This window comes from Doryrhamphus excisus, chromosome 7 (genome assembly GCF_030265055.1).
Source record: "Doryrhamphus excisus isolate RoL2022-K1 chromosome 7, RoL_Dexc_1.0, whole genome shotgun sequence".
Classification (NCBI taxonomy): Eukaryota; Metazoa; Chordata; class Actinopteri; order Syngnathiformes; family Syngnathidae; genus Doryrhamphus; species Doryrhamphus excisus.
In genome coordinates this window covers 2,458,459-2,484,599 of record NC_080472.1, presented here as the reverse complement: position 1 = coordinate 2,484,599, position 26,141 = coordinate 2,458,459, and the positions used below count along the sequence as shown (strand labels likewise).

General features: G+C 37.1%; 1 protein-coding gene across 1 annotated transcript in view; it reads left to right on the top strand.

Moving 5' to 3' along the window:
• The window catches only part of iqgap1 (IQ motif containing GTPase activating protein 1), a 62,827-nt gene that overhangs the window by 3,705 nt on the left and 32,981 nt on the right, over positions 1-26,141 (top strand). Inside the window, exons 2-8 of the mRNA XM_058077422.1 lie at positions 1,607-1,709; positions 18,509-18,665; positions 20,477-20,554; positions 20,711-20,787; positions 21,974-22,041; positions 22,407-22,520; positions 24,292-24,470. Of these exons, the coding sequence (XP_057933405.1) occupies positions 1,607-1,709; positions 18,509-18,665; positions 20,477-20,554; positions 20,711-20,787; positions 21,974-22,041; positions 22,407-22,520; positions 24,292-24,470 (776 nt within the window). The remainder of the gene's footprint in view (positions 1-1,606; positions 1,710-18,508; positions 18,666-20,476; positions 20,555-20,710; positions 20,788-21,973; positions 22,042-22,406; positions 22,521-24,291; positions 24,471-26,141) is intronic.

The window sequence follows — 26,141 nt, the reverse complement described above, 5'->3', positions numbered from 1 at the left end:
CAGGATGGATAGGATCAGGAACAGGTACATCAGAGGGCCATTACATGTTGAGGTTCTCATTGGGAGTGACCAGGATGGACAGGATCAGGAACGAGTACATCAGAGGGACATTACATGTTAGAGGCCCTTTATCTCCAAGGCCTCTAACATGTTGAGGTTCTCATTGGGAGTGACCAGGATGGATAGGATCAGGAACGAGTACATCAGAGAGACATTACATAGTTTAGTTAATACATAGGCCTCTAACATCGTCTTCTAACAGGGATGACCCAGTGGCCTGAAGAGCAGGGGAGCTTTGCACCACCGCTAGCCTCAAAAGGGGTTCTTTGTATTACTTGCCCCTGGCCCCCCCCCCCCCCCACCCATTATTTGGGAGCACCGCTCTGGTCTGTATCGCATGAATCACCTCACAAACACTCACCGCTTTGTTTTTATTATTTTCAGTCTAGGCTGCACGGCGGTGTAGTGGTTAGCGCACAGACCTCATTCCAAAAACATGCTAGGTTAATTAGCGACTCCAAATTATTCCATAGGTATGAATGTGAGTGTGAATGGTTGTTTGTCTATATGTGCCCTGTGATTGGCTGGCCACCAGTCTAGAGTGTACCTCTTTGATATTTCATTGTTATGGTATTAAAATAACATTATTTTTCCTCATATTATGAATTTATCGTCATTAAATTGGGCCTTTTTTGTTTTTGAATAACTTTATTTTTATTTTTTTCTTGTAAAAATACAACTGTATATTCCATTTCTGGTGTTCTTTAAAAAAATATCTAAATTTTCATTCCATAATAATATTTTGCAACCTAATTTTCCAAAAATTATTATTATTATAATAAATAATAATAATAATAATAATAATAAATAATAATAATATAATAAATTATAAATTATTAGTGTACAACTTTTCTCTATTAATATTTTGACATTCTTCTAATAAAATTACTATTTTTTTTTATTTTTGCTATTGCTGTTTTCTTGTTTAAACAATATTTTTATATTACATATTATAATATTCAACCAGTCCAGGGTGTACCCCGCCTCTCGCCTAAAGACAGCCGGGATAGGCTCCAGCACCCCCGCGACCCTCATGAGGATAAGTGGTAGAAATTGACTTAATATTTTGACATTTTTCTCATAAAATTTAATTTTTTTGAATTTTTGCTGTTGCTGTTTTCTTGTTAAACAATATTTTTATATGACATATTATAATATTCGACCAGTCCAGGGTGTACCCCGCCTGTTGCCTGAAGACAGCTGCGATAGGCTCCAGCACCCCCACGACCCTCATGAGGATAAGTGGTAGAAATTGACTTAATATTTTGACATTTTTCTCATAAAATTAATTTTTTTTGAATTTTTGCTGTTGCTGTTTTCTTGTTAAACAATATTTTTATATGACATATTATAATATTCGACCAGTCCAGGGTGTACCCCGCCTCTCGCCTGAAGACAGCTGGGATAGACTCCAGCACCCCTGCGAACTTTGACCAACTGTGTGGAAATTGGGCAACATTATCCCACCAGAGAAGCTGTTTGTGGAAAAAAAATGAAATGATAATACATATTTGGCTTCTTTAATATGATTTTTTTTGTGCTCTAGCTGTTCTGGATGGAGTGGAACGACTCACGGCGGAGGAGATGGATGAGAGGCGGCAGCAGAATATGGCCTACGAGTACCTATGTCACCTGGAAGAGGCCAAAAGGTAAGATCTGGAAATTAGCATCACGGCGGCAGCGCTACTCTATCGCACCTGCTTTATATGATTAAAGTATTATGGGATGTAAATGTGGAGGAGCGATTGCAGTACAGTCGGCTACTCTGTTTACATGCATGTGTGCATCCTGAATGTACTGTCACTGGAGAGGAGCAATCGCATTAAAGTTGATTGTATGGGTTGCGTACCTTGTACTTTGGTACGGGACAAAAAATTACAAAATAAAAAAAAATAATAATAAAATTTAAAAAAAATAATTATTCTTTTTTTAATTATATTATATATTAATATAAATATATTAATACATATATTATTATATTAAATTTAATTATATTATTTAAATAAAAATTAGAAGAAAAAAATAAAAAATTTGACCAAAAAAACCCCCAACTATATTAGGAAAGCAGGAAGTGAACAAATGTAACAGTTACTGATTATAAAAGTACCATATGGAGGTGTAGGATTTAATAAGCTTTGCTTCTTCCTACTCCTTTTGGACATGTGGAACTGGGAACTGATTATGCGATGCATTCAATTGTAATCTGACGCATGTTCAAATGAAATTCAACCATTACCATCACCTACGTGGAATCAAACTATGGGATGGATTGAGTAAGGACCTCAAACAATGCACAACGATGAGCCAATTCAAGAAACAAATAGTACCCATTATGTTATTGTATGGTCATATCGCCTTGTACATTGGTACGTGACAAAAAAAAATAATTTTTTTTACTATATTATGGAAAGCAGGAAGTGAACAAATGTAACAGTTAGTGATTGTAAAAGTACCAGATGGAGGGGTAGGATTTAATAAGCTTTGCTTCTTCCTACTCCTTTTGGACATGTGGAACTGGGAACTGATTTTGTGATGCATTCAATTGTCATCTGATGCATGTTCAAATGAAATAAAAACCATTACCATTACCAAGTACAGTTGTACTATAAGTTGCCTTATCAAATAACACGTCACAATGTCAAGTGGCAGAAATCGGCTACCGTTTGGCCGTTATGCACACGTCGGCGGTTGGATGTCTGCAGGCCCATATTTTCATGCGAGTATGCTAACAGCCGAGTATGTTTGCCTTTTGGTGACTCAGGGTCGGACTCCTTGCGGGCCCACAGATTTAAAAGAGGAAGAATTGTATGAGACAGGAAGTGACTCAGACCCCTGTTGATTTTTGTGTCTCCAACGGTTGCCGCAGGAACGTGTCGTTGTCATAGAAATAGGTTCCGGTGTGAGCGCTGAGGTGCGTTTGTGTGTCGTGGTGTGAAAGTGGATTGGATGTAAATGCATCCACTCCACATTTATGGTACTTTTGTGATACTGAGGAATATTAGTATAAGTATTTTTCATGACTTGGCTTACTCAGACCACGCTATGGCAGACTTTCCCCATTGATTACAATGTTTTAATCAAATTAATCATGTTTTTAAATTAAGTAGTCATGATTAATCACCATCTGCGACTACAGTATGTCTGAAATATGCTAAATTTTACTGGATTTTATTATGTATTTATCACAGGATTATATTATTTGTATATATTTTGTATACGTTTATATAAAATATTTGGCCCGCGGGCCGCGTGTTTGAGACCACTGCCATACAGCATCCATATCAAAACTTGCGTGGGCCACACTAACATTAAACTTTCATATCAAGGCGGGGGCCTAAACTAGGATCCTGCGGGCCACATGTGGCCCACGGGCCGTGTGTTTGAGACCCCTGCCATACAGCATCCATATCAAAACTTGCGCAGGGCCGTAATAACATTAAACTTTCATATCAAGGCGGGGGCCTAAACTAGCATCCTGCGGGCCACATGTGGCCTGCGGGCCGCATGTTTGAGACCCCTGCCATACAGCATCCATATCAAAACTTGCGCGGGGCCGCACTAACATTAAACTTTCATATCAAGGCGGGGGCCTAAACTAGCATCCTGCGTGCCACATTTGGCCCGCGGGCCGCGTGTTTGAGACCCCTGCCATACAGCATCCATATCAAAACTTGCGCAGGGCCACACTAACATTAAACTTTCATATCAAGGCGGGGGCCTAAACTAGCGTCCTGCGTGCCACATTTGGCCCGCGGGCCGCGTGTTTGAGACCCCTGCCATACAGCATCCATATCAAAACTTGCGCGGGGCCACACTAACATTAAACTTTCATATCAAGGCGGGGGCCTCAAACTGGCGTCCTGCGTGCCACATTTGGCCCGCGGGCCGCGTGTTTGAGACCCCTGCCATACAGCATCCATATCAAAACTTGCGCAGGGCCACACTAACATTAAACTTTCATATCAAGGCGGGGGCCTAAACTAGCGTCCTGCGTGCCACATTTGGCCCGCGGGCCGCGTGTTTGAGACCCCTGCCATACAGCATCCATATCAAAACTTGCGCAGGGCCGCACTAACATTAAACTTTCATATCAAGGCGGGGGCCTAAACTAGCGTCCTGTGGGCCACATTTGGCCCGCGGGCCGCGTGTTTGAGACCCCTGCCATACAGCATCCATATCAAAACTTGCGCGGGCCCCACTAACATTAAACTTTCATATCAAGGCGGGGGCCTAAACTGGCGTCCTGCGTGCCACATTTGGCCCGCGGGCCGCGTGTTTGAGACCCCTGCCATACAGCATCCATATCAAACTTGCGCGGGGCCGCACTAACATTAAACTTTCATATCAAGGCGGGGGCCTAAACTAGCATCCTGCGTGCCACATTTGGCAAGCGGGCCGCGTGTTTGAGACCCCTGCCATACAGCATCCATATCAAAACTTGCGCAGGGCCGTAATAACATTAAACTTTCATATCAAGGCGGGGGCCTAAACTAGCGTCCTGTGGGCCACATTTGGCCCGCGGGCCGCGTGTTTGAGACCCCTGCCATACAGCATCCATATCAAAACTTGCGCGGGGCCGCACTAACATTAAACTTTCATATCAAGGCGGGGGCCTCAAACTAGCGTCCTGCGTGCCACATTTGGCCCGCGGGCCGCGTGTTTGAGACCCCTGCCATACAGCATCCATATCAAACTTGCGCGGGGCCACAATAACATTAAACTTTCATATCAAGGCGGGGGCCTCAAACTAGCGTCCTGCGGGCCACATTTGGCCCGCGGGCCGCGTGTTTGAGACCCCTGCCATACAGCATCCATATCAAAACTTGCGCGGGGCCGCACTAACATTAAACTTTCATATCAAGTCGGGGGCCTAAACTGGCGTCCTGCGTGCCACATTTGGCAAGCGGGCCGCGTGTTTGAGACCCCTGCGATACAGCATCCATATCAAAACTTACGCAGGGCCGTAATAACATTAAACTTTCATATCAAGGCGGGGGCCTAAACTAGCGTCCTGCGGGCCACATTTGGCAAGCGGGCCGCGTGTTTGAGACCCCTGCCATACAGCATCCATATCAAAACTTGCGCAGGGCCACACTAACATTAAACTTTCATATCAAGGCGGGGGCCTAAACTAGCGTCCTGTGGGCCACATTTGGCCCGCGGGCCGCGTGTTTGAGACCCCTGCCATACAGCATCCATATCAAACTTCCGCGGGGCCACAATAACATTAAACTTTCATATCAAGGCGGGGGCCTAAACTAGCATCCTGCGGGCCACATGTGGCCTGCGGGTCGCGTGTTTGAGACCCCTGCCATACAGCATCCATATCAAACTTGCGCGGGCCCCACTAACATTAAACTTTCATATCAAGGCGGGGGCCTAAACTAGCGTCCTGCGGGCCACATTTGGCCCGCGGGGCGCGTGTTTGAGACCCCTGCCATACAGCATCCATATCAAAACTTGCGCAGGGCCGTAATAACATTAAACTTTCATATCAAGGCGGGGGCCTAAACTAGCGTCCTGTGGGCCACATTTGGCCCGCGGGCCGTGTGTTTGAGACCCCTGCCATACAGCATCCATATCAAAACTTGCGCGGGCCGCACTAACATTAAACTTTCATATCAAGGCGGGGTGTAAAGGTGACTATAGGCGTGTTGGTTCATGTCTAAAGAGAATTCCGATTAATCCTATTAATTGACTACAAAGATAATTAATTGCAGCCCTATTACTTGGGCCCTTTACGTTCTTGGAACAGCGACTAGGTTATGTTTGGAGTGAATCTTCACCCCGGGGTCCACCTTGGGTGTGGGTGACATGATGAAAACTGCGAGTTGTACTATAATTTACAGTAGTGTAGTATTCTCATTCCCTGTTATGGAGTCGGGATTTCTTCCCATGAGAACTGTACAATCCGCTTTGAAAAGACACTTAATTGGTCCTAAAAAGGTCACCGCACTTGAGAAATGTTGACGTGATGTTGGAGGTATGAGATGCTGGTGTTGGCGGGGCACATGCCTCCCTCCCGTCAGTCGACTCGTGGTTGGACCGTGAGCGGTATGACGGGAATGTGGGAATGTTTGCTGCAGGTGCACAGCAGGGTGTGTGAGCACAATTGTGCACCTTTTTTTTTTTTTTACCTGTAAAGCCGTGCGTGGAAATCTGACTAAAAGTGTGCATATGGACAGAAATACGGAATAAAAATATTCACACCTAAAAAAAGTACACACACCTTTGTTTTAAAAAGCATAAACAAATGCAAATTAAAAAATGACTGCAAAAAATGCATTAAAAAATTAATTATTGGAAATGTAGAAAATGAAAGTGACTTAAATACAAATGTAATACAAATGTAATAAAATACTAAAAATAACAAATGGCAAATAAATGTGGTACACATGGCTACTACAAGGACCAATTTTCTATTCTCTTGTTATTATTATTAAATGCTATATTCTAGTATATATCTTTATTCTAAAAATACAATTTAACAACAGAAAAAATGGTCAGTTTACAAGAATAAAATCTAAATTTTAAGAGAAAAAAATTTAAATTGTATGAGAGTAACATTGTAATATTATAAGGAAAAAAATATATATTTAAAAAAATATTTAAAAATTGCAGTGTTTTGGAAAATTGCGGGAAAAATTATAATGTTATGATAATAAAGTCATAATTATGAGAAGAAAAAATTGTTGGAAATTTTTAAAAATTAATAGCAGAAATGGGAATAAACATCTATAATTTTGTGAGAGTAAAGTCAACCTATGAAGAGGAAAAAAAAAAGGTGAGGAAAAATAATGTCATGGTGAAATATGAAAGAAAATATTCCAGAAAAATGTTATTTTTAAAAAGTTATACATGATTAAATAAGGGAATAAAGTCATAATATTATGTGTGGAAATTCATAGTGTTACGAGAACAAAATTTACAATAATTATTGAAGAATTAAATTGAAATATTTGGAAAATATCTTGCATTTCCGCCTAACCACTCGTCCGCCTTGCACCCGTGTTATGATTATGATTATGTTATTATTATTATTGTACCTGTCATGAGATCATTTAACCCCTGTTCCGGTGTTCAATTGTCGTGCTTATGTCAACGAACAATTACTGACACCTAGTGGCCAATGTAGATTACTAAATTCACAATTTGAATGCTAACTTTTGTTGTTTAGTTCATTTAGTTTATGCCTGAAAATACTTAATTTGGGCCAAGAATTACTGCAATTTTCTTTAAATGTGCATTTTTTAAAACTTAGAAATAAATAAATATAATAATAATAATAACGGCAAATAATAAAAACTTAAGAAACCACATATAGTTGGTTTTCATATTAAAATGAACAAAGCATTATTAGAGCCCTGTAGACATGACAAAACACGACTATAGTCACATTTATACTCTTTTTATTTACAACATATTGCGCAACTGCGGGGTCTTGAGACACATGCTAACTCGCAAACTAGAGAGCTAGCGACCTAAACGGTAGCCTTCGAGTTATTTCCTTTCAACTTAAATAGCCAAAAACTTACCACTTCCACACGGATAGGGAGGATAACTATTAACAGTTATTTAACCTTTAACATGAACATGAATCAAACGTAATAATTTTTTCTGGGTACATGATACCGTACAGAATCCATATCAATTCTTCCGTAAAGTGTCTTTGAGTATTTTGAAAAGCGCAATACAAATAAAATGTATTATTATTATTATTTATTATAAACATAAGTGCAGTTTTTCATGCATTTGGTGTAACTCTTAGTCCTCAAATTGCGACGTGGCATCAGTCCTTTACGTAAAAAACCTAATATTTAAATAGCCAAAAACTTACCACTTCCACACAGATAGGGAGGATAACTATTAACAGTTATTTAACCTTTAACATGAACATGAATCAAACGTAATAATTTTTTCTGGGTACATGATACCGTACAGCATCCGTATCAATTCTTCCGTAAAGTGTCTTTGAGTATTTTGAACAGCGCTATACAAATAAAATGTATTATTATTATTTATTATAAACATAAGTGCAGTTTTTCATGGAGATCCAAAGTCTTACTCAACATTCTCCAAAACAAGATATTGTGACAGTTGTGTTGCAATCCTGTGCAGCACTGCTTTCCACATCATATTTAGTTTTTTTTTTTTTATAAAAGGAACCACCAACTTCTCCACTGCAATGCCGGCCCAGTTTCCCCCTCAAACTCCGGCCAATCACTTGTAATTTCCTGTTTTCAAACCGCGTCCAATTCCTGTTGTGAATTGCTGCTGTCGAAGTGCTCGTTATGTAACACCAGAGATGCTTTTGTGTGTGTTGTGTGTGTGAGTGGAACAACGACACGCTAATCAGCTAATTCAGCACGTTATATATATGGTAATGGTAATGGTTGAATTTCATTTGAACATGCATCAGATTACAATTGAACGCATCACATAATCAGTTCCCAGTTCCACATGTCCGAAAGGAGTAGGAAGAAGCAAAGCTTATTAAATCCTACCCCTCCATCTGGTACTTTTACAATCACTAACTAACTAACATTTGTTCACTTCCTGCTTTCCTAATATAATTTAAGATTTTTTTTTAATAAATTTGTATTTTTTTAATTTTTACAAATTTTAAAAAAAATTTAAAAACAAATTAAAAATTTTTTTAAATAAATTTGTATTTTTTTAATTTTTTAATTTTTTAAAAAAATATATCTTACAAGAATAAAGTGCATCTCAGCTTTGTAATATACAGTGGTGTTGCCTTCCCTGTGTTTGTTTTTTTTTGTGTTTTGTGGAAAAGCAATCGCTACCCTTAGCAGCAACAACTGCAATCAAGCATTCACGATAACTTGCAATGAGTCTTTTACAGGAATTTTGGTCATTTTTGCAGAATTGTTGTCATTCAGTCACAATGGAGGCTTTTTCAATGGAGGCCTTTTTAAGGTCTTCACGTTGATCACCACAGCATCTCAATGGGATTCAGGTCAGGACTTGCTGGTGGGTTTTGGATCATTGTCCTGCTGCGGAACCCAATTTTTTTTTTTTTAGTAGACATCAGAATTCATGGTTCCATTTATCACAGCAAGTCTTCCAGGTCCGGAAGCAGCAAAACAACCCCAGACCATCACACTACCACCACCATATTTTACTGTTGGTACAGTAAACCTCGGATATATCGGAAATTTGCTCACATTCGGACAGATAAAAAAGAACCGATTTTTCTGTAATGCATTTCCAATAAAAATTCATTGCATATATCGGATTTTTTTATAACGGATTTCGCCTATTTCGGACAAAATCTCCAGTCCCGTTCCAATGCATTTGCATTAAATTTCCCTGGCATATATCGGATGGCCGCATCGTGGCGCTCCGATTCGCCAGAAATCGTGACATGGCCGCTATACGACGTCATTTGCAGCGTTTGCAGCGTTGCCTGCGCGTCCAGGTACATTGGAAACATAGTCAAGGAAGTGCCTTTTTATAACGCATAAAATCCCATTTACGCATATACCGGATATAAATCCCATATATGCGTAAAACGGACATTTTCCGGTATACGCATATAACGGATTTCGCTTATATCGGACAAAACCAGTGGGAACAATTGAATCCGATATATCCGAGGTTTACTGTACTATCAGCGAGGACTTCCTCAGTTTATTATCTGTTATGTAAGTATAGCTAGACCAGGGGTGCTCACACTTTTTCAGCATGAGAGCTACTTTTAAAATGACCGAGTCAAAATGATCTACCCACTACAAAAATGCAAAACATCTATTATTATTATTTGTACGTACAATGTATGTCGATGTACCTTACATAACCAAATGAGCCAATATTGCAAAACACACATAATTAACTATTAACATTTTTTGTAATTACCTGAGTTTACTTTGATGACTTGCACTGAATTGAACCAGCCAGGGATGCATAGTCCGGACAGTAGCTGCTGATAGCCAGCCTCAAGCACACTTCCAAATGTTTATCAGTCATGGATAATATCCATATCATAATATCCGTATAATATTCCATATCCGTATGGAAGTGATATGTTTTTTGCCTTTTTACTTGATCCAGTTTTTGCCTTTTTACTTGGTCCAGCTCCTTCACTCATTTTAGTGACCATAAACTTTAGCGAGGGCTTTAAAATCTAACGCAATTCGCCGACTAGCTTAGCACTTTGCATCGTTGTTTACGCATGAGCGGTGACCTAAAGGTCAAAATTCAGTTGTCATCTGATTTGTTGTCCTGTATGTCAATCAAGTAACGGGGATGGATGATAGGCTGACATCGTAAGTTCTGCTGCACTTAGAGACGTCGTTTGATTTGATTGGTCGCCCGAAGGGCAACATTCAGTTGTCATCTGAATGGCTGCCCTGTATGTCAATCAAGTGACGGCATTGATGCTGGGATGATATTTTTTTTAATGTCACGCCGCGATCGACCAGTACCACCTCCGCGATCGACCGGTAGCTCGCGATCGACTTAATGAGCACCCCTGAGCTAGATACTAGATAGTTAACGGTAGTACTACTTGTTTCTTCAAGTCGTCGTCAGATACACGAGATACACAAAAAGTGTCTTCCAGCGTGCATAATGAAGTGTACCGCCATTGTTTGTTTATAGGCCAACGTGCCGACTAAACAATGGCCGCCTGAAGAAACAATACCCCTCGCTGTGGTCTGGTGTCGCTTAGTCTGTTAGCGTAACATTCGTTTTGACGTCATCGTTCATACTGTAGTACTGTTCCGTGTCGTGGATATACTAAATTGTGCTGAAGAACGCGGCATGCGTTTCAACGCCACAGTCGGGGAGGGAAAAAGGCGGGGGTGGGGAGTGATGTCTTCCTGGAGAGACAGTGGCTTTTTTCCTATGAGAGTAACCTTCGACCTCGGCACAATTCCTGCTTCCTTGTAGCCGCACAGAGGAAGGAGAAGATTATTCAGTGGCGTTCTAGTCTGCTGGTAGAACCTTTTAGTGGAAATACTGCACAATGTTTCAGTAACTTTGCTATTGGACTTTTTGTAAAATTTTAAGATCAATGGAATCTTTCCGAATGACTTTTCCGAAAACAACGGTATCCATGGAAAGGAATATTCCAATCTCTAGTCTACATGCGACGCTATAATCAACCAGAAATTTATCGGCCTTGTAGTTTCCAAGAAACTCTGATTCATTCATTCATTTTTTGGGAGGTGCTGGAGCCTATCCCAGCTGTGTTCGGGCAAAAGGCGGGGTACACCCTGAACCGGTGGCCAGCCAATCACAGGGCACATATAGACAAACAACCATTCACACTCACATTCATACCTATGGACAATTTGGAGTCGCCAATTGACAAAATGACTTAAGTGTAAAAATTTTTTTTATAACTTATGTAATGAATAAATATAAAAAATAAAATGATTAAGAAATGTGTAAAATGAATATTCATAAAATAAATAAATGAAGTCATGAATACATATAAAAATGACTTGAAGAAAAATGTAAAAAATAATTTGATACAATAAAATAAATGGAATTATGACAAAATATAAAAGTAAAAATGACTTAAAAGTGTAAAAATTAATTTGATTAAATAAATAAATTAATAAAAAAAATAATTAATAACCAAAGAAAATTATCCAGTCCAGGTAGACCCTTGACTGGTGGCCAGCCAATCACAGGGCACATATAGACAAACAACCATTCACACTCACATTCATACCTATGGACAATTTGGAGTCGCCAATTGACAAAATGACTTAAGTGTAAAAATTTTTTTAATAACTTATGTAATGAATAAATATAAAAAATAAAATGATTAAGAAATGTGTAAAATGAATATTCATAAAATAAATAAATGAAGTCATGAATACATATAAAAATGACTTGAAGAAAAATGTAAAAAATAATTTGATAAAATAAAATAAATGGAATTATGACAAAATATAAAAGTAAAAATGACTTAAAAGTGTAAAAATTAATTTGATTTAATTAATTAATTAATTAATAACGAAATAAAATTATCTGGCTTGGTGGCCAGCCAATCCCAGGGCACATATAGACAAACAACCATTCACACTCACATTCATACCTATGGACAATTTGGAGTCGCTAATTAACCTAGCATGTTTTTGGAATGTGGGAGGAAACCGGAGTACCCGGAGAAAACCCACGCATGCACGGGGGGGAGAACATGCAAACTCCACACAGAGATGGCCCGAGAGTGGAATTGAACTCGGCTGGAGGGGCCATGTTTATTCTACAGTTGATAATCTCAGGGTATACCTCACAATACGATAGGATTTGCAGTACAGTGGTACTTAGCCTCCAAACGTATTTCAAATGAAGTGAGGTCGAGGGACAAAGAAGCAAAAAAAATTACCACTTCCACACTAAATGAGAGGACAACCTTTTGCACTCGATCTCATGTCATGCGATGTTCGTCATAGGCAATGTAGAGGGACGACTGTAGGGGGGGGGGGGTACACCCTGGACTGGTGGCCAGCCAATCACAGAGCACATATAGACAAACAACCATTCACACTCACATTCATACCTATGGACAATTTGGAGTCGCTAATTAACCTAGCATGTTTTAGTAAAAAATGCCATGACAACAGCTAACTGCTCACATCAACCTTCAGTGTGCTTCCTGGGTTAATGGCGGGCGTGTCTGTGTTTGTGTGAGGTTGGAGAGGGTGTGTCGCCTGATAAAAGAGCTATTAGTTAACAGTCTTTATGGAGCCTTTCACTCTCTCAGCTCGAGTGAAAGGGGGAGTTTGTTCCTGTTCCTGTCTGGCAGGGGCCAGGCCTGCTGCCGGCACCGCAGGTTGGCCACGCCGACTTCAATAGCAAGGAGCCTCTGTCCTAGCTTCCTGGGAGGGGAGTTGTTTTAGCCCAGCATGTGTACGTATGAGGTCCAACTGGCTAAAAAAAATGTAACTCCATTTTTTTCTGGGCATGCTCTCTTCTATTGTGGAGTTGCATCATCACCTATTTGTGTAAAATACTTATAAATATGTCTTTGGGAGTGAATGGTTCATTTTCGACCGCTTATCCTCACAAGGGTCGCTGGGGGTGCTGGAGCCTATCCCAGCTGTCTTCAGCCAATCACAGGGCACATATAGACAAACAACCATTCACACTCACATTCATACCTATGGACAATTTGGAGTCGCTAATTAACCTAGCATGTTTTTGGAATGTGGGAGGAAACCGGAGTACCCGGAGAAAACCCACGCATGCACGGGGAGAACATGCAAACTCAACACCGAGGTGGCCGAGGGTGGAATTGAACTTGGGTCTCCTAGCCTGCGCGCTAACCACAACCCATAATTCCATTCATTTGTTTTCTCCGGGTACTCCGGTTTCCTCCCACATTCCAAAAAAATGCTAGGCTAATTGGCGACTCCTATCATGTCCACTTTTTTTGGATAATTTGTAGTGTCAATGCGACTATAGGGGTGTTATTTCATGCCTTCAGGTCTCTAATAATGTTTAGGTTTAACTATGAAAATATTCTATTCATAAATAAGGAATCATACTAACGCGCAATGGTGGAACGTGGTTAGCGCGCAGGCCACATAGCTAGGAGACCCAGGTTTGATTCCCCGCTTGGGTATCTCTGTGTGGAGTTTGCATGTTTATACCTGGTTTTCTCCGGGTACTCCGGTTTCCTCCCACATTCCAAAAACATGCTAGGTTAATTAGCGACTCCAAATTGTCCATAGGTATGAATGTGAGTGTGAATGGTTGTTTGTCTATATGTGCCCTGGGATTGGCTGGCCACCAGTCCAGGGTGTAAACACCCCCCCCCCCCCCCCCACAGTCATCTCTCTACATTGCCTATAACAAACATTGCATGACATGAGATCGAGTGCAAAAGGTTGTCCTCTCAGTTAGTGTGGAAGTGGTAATTTTTTTGATTCATTGTCCCTCGACCTCACTTCATTTGAAATACGTTTTTGATCTTAGAATAAGTTATTTGGAGGCTAAGTACCACTGTACCGAAGACAGCTGGGATAGGCTCCAGCAGCCCCCTGCGACCCTCGTGAGGAAAAGCGGTAGAAAATGAATGAATTCCAGCAATGCCCCCCCCCAGACCTGAGATGATGTTGTGGTGTTTTTGGGTCATAATCATACCCAAAAATTCTGTAATTTTTGCCCCCCTACATTTTTATCCAAGTACAATCCTGACTTCTAAATATTAGTCTTTTTATGAATAAGCCTGACTTAAGCCTGATTTGTTCCATGAATTATTAACAAAAGTTAGCACACAGGCCTCACAGCTAGGAGACCCGAGTTCAATTCCACCTTGGGCTATGCATGTTCTCCCTGCTCTACCGTATACTGTAATCGCCAGTGATAGTGGAAAAAAAAGTTGTGTGTGCACACGGGGTGTATAGAAGGAGAGAAAATGTCCCAACCACGCGGCGGCTTGACAAAGACCTGATTTATTGACGAGTGGGAGTGTTTTTCTAGCAGTTGAAAACTGTTACAGTGCGCCTATTCAAAAAAGGCCAAGTGTGACCTCACCCTGTTTCCTCACCAGCAGAGATAAACTCAAGGCTTTCCTAATCGGAGCTCAACTTTCAAGGTCTGAATAAAGTAAGAGCTTCAGAGTGAAGGAGTGAGGCGTCATTCACGAAAAGCAACCTGGAACGTTTTCTCGTTTTGACAGCTGCGCCGTTCGCCGTTAATCGCCTCAAAAATGAGTTTTGAAGCGTATGTATGCCAACAAAAAACTGCATCTTCTCTTTGTGATATAAGTAAAAAAACATTATTAGTATGAACTTCATTTTTTTCTCTTTTTCCACATTTTTCCTGTTGTTTTTTTATTTTTCAAATATTCTTCTTAAATAATATTTGCACATTTTATTTTTGTAATATTATGACTTTATTGCCATAATATTTTGACTTTATTTCCATGATATTCTAACTTTTCAGCAACATAATTTTCCCCAAAATGACTATTTTATTTTGTTTGTTTCTCACAATATTTCAACTTAAAAACAAAAGTCTTTACAAGTCTTTAAAATGACATAATTTTGCCTCATGATATGAGTTTATTCTCATAAAATTGTGACTTTATTTTTTAATACTTTTTAAAATATTTTATATATAAAAAAATATTTAATTTTCTCCTAATTATTACTTTATTCCTGACCATTCGTGACCGCTTTTTCCGCAACCTAATTTCCCAATAATTACAACTTCATTCTTAGTTTTGTTTGCTTCTCATACTGTTTTTCATGTCAAAACTTTTGTTAATTTTTAAAATATTCTTTTTAAATAATATTTGCAAATTTTATTTTTTTAATATCACAACTTTATCCCCATAATATTTTGACTTTATTTCCATGATATTCTAACTTTTCTCCGACCTAATTTTCCCCAAATTACTATTTTATTTTGTTTGTTTATCACAATATTTCAACTTAAAAAAATATTTAAAAAATATATATAACTATTTCAATTTTCTACTAATTATTACTTATTCCTATAATATTTTCACATTATTCCTGTAACATGACCACTTTTTCCGCAACCTAATTTCCCAATAATTACAACTTCATTCTTAGTTTTGTTTGTTTCTCATACTGTTTTTCATGTTACAACTTTTGTTTATTTTTCAAATATTCTTTTTAAATAATATTTGCAAATTTTATTTTTGTAATATTACAACTTTATTTCCATAATATTTTGACCATGATATTCTAACTTTTCTCTGACCTAATTTTGCCCAAATTACCATTTTATTTTGTTTGTTCATCACAATATTTCAACTTAAAAAAACAACAATTTTTAAATATAACTATTTTAATTTTTCTCCTAATTATTACTTTATTCCTATAATATTTTCACATTATTCCTGTAACATGACATAATTATCGGCCCCATATAATAATACTAATAATACTAATACTACTACTACTACTACTACTAATAATAATAATAATAAATTTAATTTATAACACACTTTACATCAAATGAATGATCTCAAAGTGCAACAGTTACAATAAAAATAAAAATAAAAATAAAAATAAAAATAAAAATAAAAATTAAAATTAAAATTAAAATTAAAATTAAAAATATAAATATAAATATAAATATAAATATAAATATAAATATAAATATAAATATAAATATAAATATAAATATAAATATAAATATAAATTAAAATATAAATTAAAATCACAATCACAATCACAATCACAATCACAATCACAAATAAAAATAAAAATAAAAAAATACCAATTCAAATACCAAAATATCAGCATAAAAATCTGATATAGTATTTATAAAATGCTATCCAACACATATGTGTTCATTCCAGGAGAATCGGGCAGTTAGTCACTGAAAAAAATATTTTTTGCGCATTTATGGAAGGTTTATTGTTATTGTACAACAAAATGACTTCTATATGTTGCACTGTTTTTACAACACCTAATCATATATAAATATTTGGTCTCCTAATATGTCATATAAGTGCTGGTTTATGCAGATCGTTATGGTCTGATGATAAAAATACCAGATGGGGCTCAAATGTGAACACCCTGTCCCTTTACTTTTGCCCAGACCGGATTACCAAAACTGCTATTCAAGTGTGAACCCGGCTTTTCCTCCACAACATGACCCTCTTGCTCCACGGTTACCAGGTGGTGAAGACATAAACGCATGGAATTCCGTCCCGCCAGGCTTCTCCATGTGGGAGAGCTCAGCGGGTCTGAGCGCCGACACGGGCACGCAGCAGGAATGCCACTTCACAATATGACCTCAAAGAAATGAAATGTCTCCCACACCAGGAATGCTGAGGACTCTGGAAAAGAGGTTAAACCAGATCGGGTTGTTTTGCGTCAAAAGTCAAGACGGCCTCGGGGGTGGACTGAAAATTTGGGATTAAAATGACGACAGCTTTTGCGTATCTAAAAACTTCCTAACACTCGGGTAACTTTACTTTTGGGCTGGGTGATACTGCAAATCCGGTATTGATTCTAGATCAAATAAAACACATGAAAAATGATAATGGTTGAATTTCATTTGAACATGCATCAGATTACAATTGAACGCATCACGTAATCAGTTCCCAGTTCCACATGTCCAAAAAGGAGTAGGAAGAAGCAAAGCTTATTAAATCCTACCCCTCCATCTGGTACTTTTACAATCAGTAACTCTTACATTTGTTCACTTCCTGCTTTCCTAATATAGTAAAATTATTTTTTTTTCCGTCACGTACCAAAGTACAACGTGATATGACCATACAATAACATAATGGCTACTATTGTTTCTTGAATTGGCTCATCGTTGTGCATTGTTTGAGGTCCTTACTCAATCCATCCCATAGTTTGATTCCACGTAGGTGATGGTAATGGTTTGATTTCATTTGAACATGCATCAGATTACAATTGAACGCATCACATAATCAGTTCCCAGTTCCACATGTCCAAAAAGGAGTAGGAAGAAGCAAAGCTTATTAAATCTTAACCCTCCATCTGGTACTTTTACAATCACTAAACATTTGTTCACTTCCTGCTTTCCTAATATAGTTTAAGGTTGTTTTTTTTTGGTCAATTTTTTTCTTCTAATTTTTATTTAAATAATACAATTAAATTTAATATAATAATAATATAATATATATTAATATATTTGTATTAATATAATATATTAATATAATTAAAAAATAAAAATATTATTTTTTTAATTTTTAAAAAAATGTTAAAAAAAATTTTTGTCACATACCGAGATCATATTTCTCCTCTCTTGTAGAGAAGTATTGGATGACATTTTTAGCTAATTGCTTATTTTTAGCCTTATGCATTATTTTAGCTGTTTGAATATGAACTATATCAGTTTAGTTTAAGTTTGCGATTTACGAAATAAGGAGTTAGTATGTTCTCTGTAGGCGGCATTATGAATTATCCTTACTGACCTTTTTTTTTGCAGTACATTTTAGCGAGTGACGATCATCCTTGTTTCTGTAACCGTTTACAGCTTGTACCTGTTCAAGCTGGGCCTCGTCAATTTTTTTATGTTTTTTTTTATTTTTAATTTATTATTATTATTTTTTTTTCTTCTAATTTTTATTTAAATAATATAATAAAATTTTATATAACAATATATGAATTAATATATTTATATTAATATATAATATATTAATATAATTAAAAACATATTAATTAATTTAAAAAAAAATAAAATTTGTAATTTTTTCTAATTTATTCTCTACTGGCCTTTTTTGCAGTACATTTAGCGAGTGAAGATTGCTTTTATAGTTATTAGCACCATATTTCCACACAATAAGTAAGATATGGTAGAACCAGAGAGCAATTAAGAGTGTGGAGTGATTTCTGATGTTATTAAAAATGTTATTCATTCAACATTGTAGTATTTTATATTACATTTCAGTGCTCATACTATGATTATACCAGTACCATATACCGTCATTATAACCTTTTTGTGTTTCTTTCAGATGGATGGAGGCGTGTCTGGATGAGGAATTACCGCCCACTACGGAGCTGGAGGAGGGCCTCCGGAACGGCGTCTATCTGGCCAAACTTGGCAACTTCTTTGCCCCTCGCACCGTCTCCCTTAAGAAGATCTACGACCGCGAGCAGACGCGCTATAAGGTGAACGCCAACACGTGCAGTACGAGTTTAAACGTCTTCATCATTTCGGGCTCCATAGAAATAATCAATGGGTGCAGTTAGCAATGATTTTGGGGAATTCTTCTGATCAGGTTTTCCCCAAAAAAAAAAAAAAATGCATTTATTAAAAACATAAAAATATACAAACTTTTTCAGTGCTTTGGTTCCAATTTTCTACAATAAAAGCTCTGATAAAACATTCCACTGTTCTCAAATATCTTCATTTTTATTTTTCTGCACAAAATAAGATGAAAAATAAATAAACAAATCAAGAATAAAGAAAATCAATCAGTAATAAATAAATAAATATAATAATAATAAAACTGCAAATAATAAAAACTTAAGAAAGCACGGTGGGTAGACAAATGATTTTTTTCATATTAAAATGAACAAAGCATTATTAGAGCCCTGTAGACATGACAAAACACGACTATAGTCACATTTATACTCTTTTTATTTACAACATATTGCGCAACTGCAGGGTCTTGAGACACATGCTAACTCGCAAACTAGAGCGCTAGCGACCTAAACGGTAGCCTTCAAGTTATTTCCTTTTAAACTTAAATAGCCCAAAAATTACCACTTCCACACGGATAGGGAGGATAACTGTTAACAGTTATTTAACCTTTAACATGAACATTATTTACAACATATTGCGCAACTGCAGGGTCTCGAGACACATGCTAACTCGCAAACTAGAGAGCTAGCGACCTAAACGGTAGCCTTCAAGTTATTTCCTTTTAAACTTAAATAGCCAAAAACTTACCACTTCCACACGGATAGGGAGGATAACTATTAGCAGTTATTTAACCTTTAACATGAACATTATTTACAACATATTGCGCAACTGCAGGGTCTTGAGACACATGCTAACTCGCAAACTCGAGCGCTAGCGACCTAAACTGTAGCCTTCACAAGTTATTTCCTTTAAACTTAAATAGCCAAAAAATTACCACTTCCACACGGATAGGGAGGATAACTATTGACAGTTATTTAACCTTTAACATGAACATTATTTACAACATATTGCGCAACTGCAGGGTCTCGAGACACATGCTAACTCGCAAACTAGAGCGCTAGCGACCTAAACGGTAGCCTTCAAGTTATTTCCTTTTAAACTTAAATAGCCAAAAAATTACCACTTCCACACGGATAGGGAGGATAACTAGTAACAGTTATTTAACCTTTAACATGAACATGAATCAAACGTAATAATTTTTTCTGGGTACATGATACCGTACAGCATCCATATCAATTCTTCTGTAAAGTGTCTTTGAGTATTTTGAACAGCGCTATACAAATAAAAAATATTATTATTATTTATTATAAACATAAGTGCAGTTGTTCATGCATTTGGTGTAACTCTTAGTCCTCAAATTGCGACGTGGCATCAGTCCTTTACGTAAAAAACCTAATATTTAAATAGCCAAAAACGTACCACTTCCACACGGATAGGGAGGATAACTATTAACAGTTATTTAACCTTTAACATGAACATGAATCAAACGTAATAATTTTTTCTGGGTACATGATACCATACAGCATCCGTATCAAACTTTCATTAAACTTTCATATCAAGGCGGGGGCCTCAAAATGGTGTCCTGCGGGCCACATTTGGCCCGCGGGCCGCGTGTTTGAGACCCCCGAGAAGAAAACTATACTGCATAAGAAAATCCGGCAAACAAAAACAAAATATGCTCGGTTTTCCATGAAGTAGCCACACTTGGAAAACGTCTGTAATACACGGATGCACGTTATGATTCCAACTCTTTTTTTTTGTCGAATTCCGACAGGCGACTGGACTCCATTTCAGACATACTGATAATGTCATCCAGTGGCTCAATGCCATGTCTGAGAAAGGCCTACCAAAGGTGAGCAGATTGTCTTCACAATACACAATACCATTATCCACGTATCCATGGACCCAAATATTCCATTTCCAAGAATTCCAAGAATGTAACCTCATGTGCTTTTGTTGTTGCTCTTATCATAACCGTGTCATTGAATCGTCGACGTTGACGTTTCAGATCTTCTACCCTGAGACGACAGACATATATGACAGAAAGAACATGCCACGCTGCATCTACTGCATACATGCGCTAAGGTACTGCATGTCTCTCAACTGGTCTGGGCCTAAGGTCTCAGGATCTGCCTGGATCTGCCTGTCCAAAATGAGGACAAGCGGCATAGAAAATGAATGAATTCATGAGTTTTTAGAGGGGTTTTGAGTCTTTTTAAAGTACGGTTTTATACTTATTATTCTGTACAAACCACTGTATCAGTTGCTGATACTAGCACTAAAGACCGGCACTAAAGTGGCGGGCCCACCCCAACATGATTTTTGACGCCCAACAAGGGCTTGCTGCTCCTGCTATCGCAATATTTCATGGTAATGGTAATGGTTTTATTTCATTTGAACATGCATCATATTATTACAATTGAATGCATCACATAATCAGTTCCCAGTTCCACATGTCCGAAAAGGAGTAGGAAGAAGCAAAGCTTATTAAATCCTACCCCTCCATCTGGTACTTTTGCAATCGGTAACTGTTAGATTTGTTCACTTCCTGCTTTCCTAATATAGTTTAAGTTTTGTTTGTTTGTTTTTTTTGGTCAATTTTTTTCTTTTTTTCTTTTAATTTTTATTTAAATAATATAATTAAATTCAATATAATAATATATATATTAATATATTTATATTAATATATTATATATTAATATAATTTTAAAAATATTTTTTTATTTTAATTTTTAATTTTTTCTAATTTATTCTCTGTAGGCCGCATTATAAATTATCCTTACTGGCCTTTTTTGCAGTACATTTAGCGAGTGAAGATTGCTTTTATAGTTATTAGCCATATTTCCATATTTTTTTGGGGTCAATTTTTTGATTTGTTTTCTTCTAATTTTTATTTAAATAATACAATAAAATTTAATATAATAATAATATAATATAATATATTAATATAATTAAAAAAAAATAAAAAAATTTAATTTTTAAAAAAATGTTTAAAATAAATTTGTCACATACCGAGATCATATTTCTCCTCTCTTGTAGAGAAGTATTGGATGACATTTTTAGCTAATTGCTTATTTTTAGCTTTATGCTAGCCTTATTATTTTAGCTGTTTGAATATGAGCTATATCAGTTTACTTAAAGTTTGTGATTTTCGAAATAAGGAGTTAGTATGTTCTCTGTAGGCCGCATTATGAATTATCCTGACTGACCTTTTTTTTTGCAGTACATTTTAGCGAGTGACGATCATCCTTGTTTCTGTAACCGTTTACAGCTTGTACCTGTTCAAGCTGGGCCTCGCCCCGCAGATCCAGGATCTGTACGGCAAAGTGGATTTCACCGGTAAGTGTTTCAACCTGAAAACAAGCCCCTGTGTTATGTGATAGCGAACGCAACCACGTCGGCGCACAGTTGACATGCATGTGTTAAATTTGTCTGGCGTCTGTGCGTTGGACACGAAGAACGCCGAGTCGGGTCTTGATGTTTTCCAGCAAACTGCGGCGCACGGGAGCCGGTGTCAATGTGAAAGTCATTAGCAGCCGTGGAGCTTTTCCTGTGTGTCACAACCAGAATGCACATTATTATCACACATATAAGCCAGGAACAGTCTGTCCGGAACGCCCCCCCCACCCCCCTCCCGTCTTCTTCTTCTCCGTCCTGCGTCTCTTCCCTGCCATCATGGATGCTTTTGTTTTCCCTTTGCCCAGAGGAGGAGATCAACAACATGAAGAGTGAGCTGGCAAAGTATGGGATCCAGATGCCCGCCTTCAGCAAGATTGGCGGAATCCTGGCCAATGAGCTCTCAGTGGATGAGGCCGCATGTGAGAGTCGTTCAAATGTCCTGGGAAAAGGGAATTCAATTAACCCCGTGAATGCCAATAGTCATTTTTTAGGACATGATGTCAAATCAGCATTCTGTTAGAAATATATATTAGGACTGTCAATCGATTAAAAATTTTTTTGATCGTGATTAATCACATTTGCGGTCTTAGTTAACTCACGATTAATCACATTTAATCGCAGATGGAAATAAGTTTTTATCTATAATAAGTAAGGTAAATGATTCAATGTGCTACAACGCTAATTATTTAATACAAATTTTATGTGAAAGGATATCAATTTGGGAACTTTGGGCCATTATTTTAAAAAATACAGTCAGCAAGCATATTTTTGTATTATGATTTTTTTTACTGTATATTTTTTATTATATTATATTTTATTATTCTATTTTTATTATATATTATATTTTTTATTGTATTATTATTGTATTTTTTTTATTATTAGCATATTAGCTCTTAAAGTCGCCCACGCACGTTCAGCAAATACAAAATGTGAGCAAGTGAGACGTCTCACTTTTATTTGTGTTAGCTCAAAATAAGATTTGTTTATTCATTCATTCATTCATTTGCCAAGTGTAATTTTTTTTTATAAATTATGTAATGAATAAATCTAAATAAATCTAAATTAAATGATTAAATGATTAAATGATTAAGACATGTGTAAAATGAATATTTGTAAAATAAAATAAATAAATGAAGTCATATTAAAATAAATATTAAATAAACAAATATAAAAATTAAGTTGATAAAATAAAATAAATGGAATCATGACAAAATATAAAAGTCAAAATGACTTAAAAGTGTAAAAATTAATTTGATAAAATATATAAATAAAATGATTAAATGATTAAGACATGTGTGAAATGAATATTTGTAAAATAAAATAAATAAATGAAGTCATGAATAAATATTAAATAAATAAATATAAAAAATATTTGATAAAATAAAATAAATGGAATCGTGACAAAATATAAAAGTAAAAATGACTTAAAAGTGTAAAAATTAATTTGATGAAATATATAAATGATTAAATGATTAAGACGTGTAAAATGAATATTCGTGAAATAAAATAAATAAATGAAGTCATAAATAAATATTAAATAAATAAATATAAAAATTAATTTGATAAAATAAAATAAATGGAATCATGACAAAATCTAAAAGTAAAAATGACTTAAAAGTGTAAAAATTAATTTGATAAAATAAATAAATAAATAAATTAATTACTAAAGAAAGAAAATTAGCCAATCACAGGGCACATATAGACAAACAACCATTCACACTCACATTCATACCTATGGACAATTTGGAGTCGCTAATTAACCTAGCTTGTTTTTGGGAATGTGGGAGGAAACCGGAGTACCCGGAGAAAACTCCACACTGTGACGTGTGTGTGTGTGTTTTTTACGACTTAATGTCTATCGCTTTAGCTTGTTTGATAATAATTAGAACAACCTCAACCACTTTTTCATCATCTGTCCATCATATTTCCATACACGGAAATATTGACAAAGAAACAAAATGGCCTCGTAAAGTTCACTATTGCATTTGTAAGGGTCATTAACTTCACGGCGTGTGACGACGCCACCCCCGCAAGGAAGATATTGGATATTAAAGATGATACTCGTGATGACAAAACAGCAGGGGGCGTGTTCCAAAATGGATGATATTTAGATGACTACAACAATGATGGAGAACGTAAGGTATGTTCTGCGTCTTTATTTGCTCCTCACCGGGCTTTTCTTTTTCTCAGTACACGCCGCTGTGATCGCCATCAACGAGGCCATCGACCACGGCGTCCCGGAGGGCACCATGGCGGCCATGCAGAACCCCAACGCTATGCTGGTTAATCTGGACTCTAACTCCGCCCAGCAGTATCACAACACATTATACCAGGCCAAGGGGGAGAAGGTGGCCAACTCACGCAAGCGGGTATGATGATGTGTGTATTTAATGATGTGCGTATGTTTCATATGACTAGATATGACTAGAATATGACTAGAATACCCGAGTGCGCTTTTTTTTTTTTTTTTTTTCTCTCTCTCCTGTCAAGAATATAAAGTGCATGTAACCAAGACTGAGAATGTCTTGGTTTTATTTAGAGAAATAATTGAATGTCAAACCTGCCCGAGGCGCTGCAAGCATCTTATAATAAAAACATAAAAAACTGTCATAAAAATATGGCTTTGCAGTAAACATTTGATGCTGCAAGATGCTACAATGCATACGTTTTCACTATTGCATCTATAAAATCACTTCAAGGCATGTACTCCCTCCTCCTGCACGGTGGTCGAGTGGTTAGCGCGCTGGTCTCGCAGCTAGAAGACCCGAGTTCAATTCCACCCTCGGCCATCTCAATGTGGAGTTTGCATGTTTCTCCGGTTTCCTCTCACATTCCAAAAAAACATGCTAGGTTATAATTAGCGACTCCAAATTGTCCATAGGTATGAATGTGAGTGTGAATGGTTGTTTGTCTATATGTGCCCTGTGATTGGCTGGCCACCAGTCCAGGGTGTACCCCGCCTCTCGCCTCTCACAACCCTTGTGAGGATAAATCGTAGAAAATGAATGAATGAATTTGGGCCGCATGGTGGTTGAGTGGTTAGCACACTGGTCTCGCAGCTAGGAGACCCGAGTTCAATTCCACCCTCGGTCATCTCAATGTGGAGTTTGCATGTTCTCCGGTTTCCTCCCACATTCCAAAAAAAACATGCTAGGTTATAATTAGCGACTCCAAATTGTCCATAGGTATGAATGTGAGTGTGAATGGTTGTTTGTCTATATGTGCCCTGTGATTGGCTGGCCACCAGTCCAGGGTGGACCCCGCCTCTCGCTTGAAGACAGCTGGGATAGGCTCCGGCACCCCTCACGACCCTTGTGAGGATAAATAGTAGAAAATGAATGAATGAATGAATGAATTTGGGCCGCATGGTGGTTGAGTGGTTAGCACGCTGGTCTCGCAGCGAGAAGACCCGAGTTCAATTCCACCCTCGGTCATCTCAATGTGGAGTTTGCATGTTTCTCCGGTTTCCTCCCACATTCCAAAAACATGCTAGGTTAATTAGCCACTCCAAATTGTCCATAGGTATGAATGTGAGTGTGAATGGTTGTTTGTCTATATGTGCCCTGTGATTGGCTAATTTTCTGGATTGGATAATTTTTTTTATTCATTCATTTTCTACCGCTTTTCCACACGAGGGTGGGTGCGGGGGTGCTGGAGCCTATCCCAGCTGTCTTCGGGCGAGAGGCGGGGTACACCTTGGACTGGTCTACTTTTCTTTAATTAATTAATTAATTAATTAATTAATTAATGTATATATTTCATCAAATTAATTTTTACACTTTTAAGTCATTTTTACTTTTATATTTTGTCATGATTTCATTTATTTTATTTTATCAAATTAATTTTTACATTTTTCTTTAAGTCATTTTTATATTTATTCATGACTTAATTTACTTTTAATTTTATGAATATTCATTTTACACATGTATTTATAATTAATGTATTCATTACATAATTTGTAATTTCTTTACACTTCAGTCATTTTTATATTAATTCATGACCTTATTTATTTATATTATCAATTTTTGTTTTCATTTTTA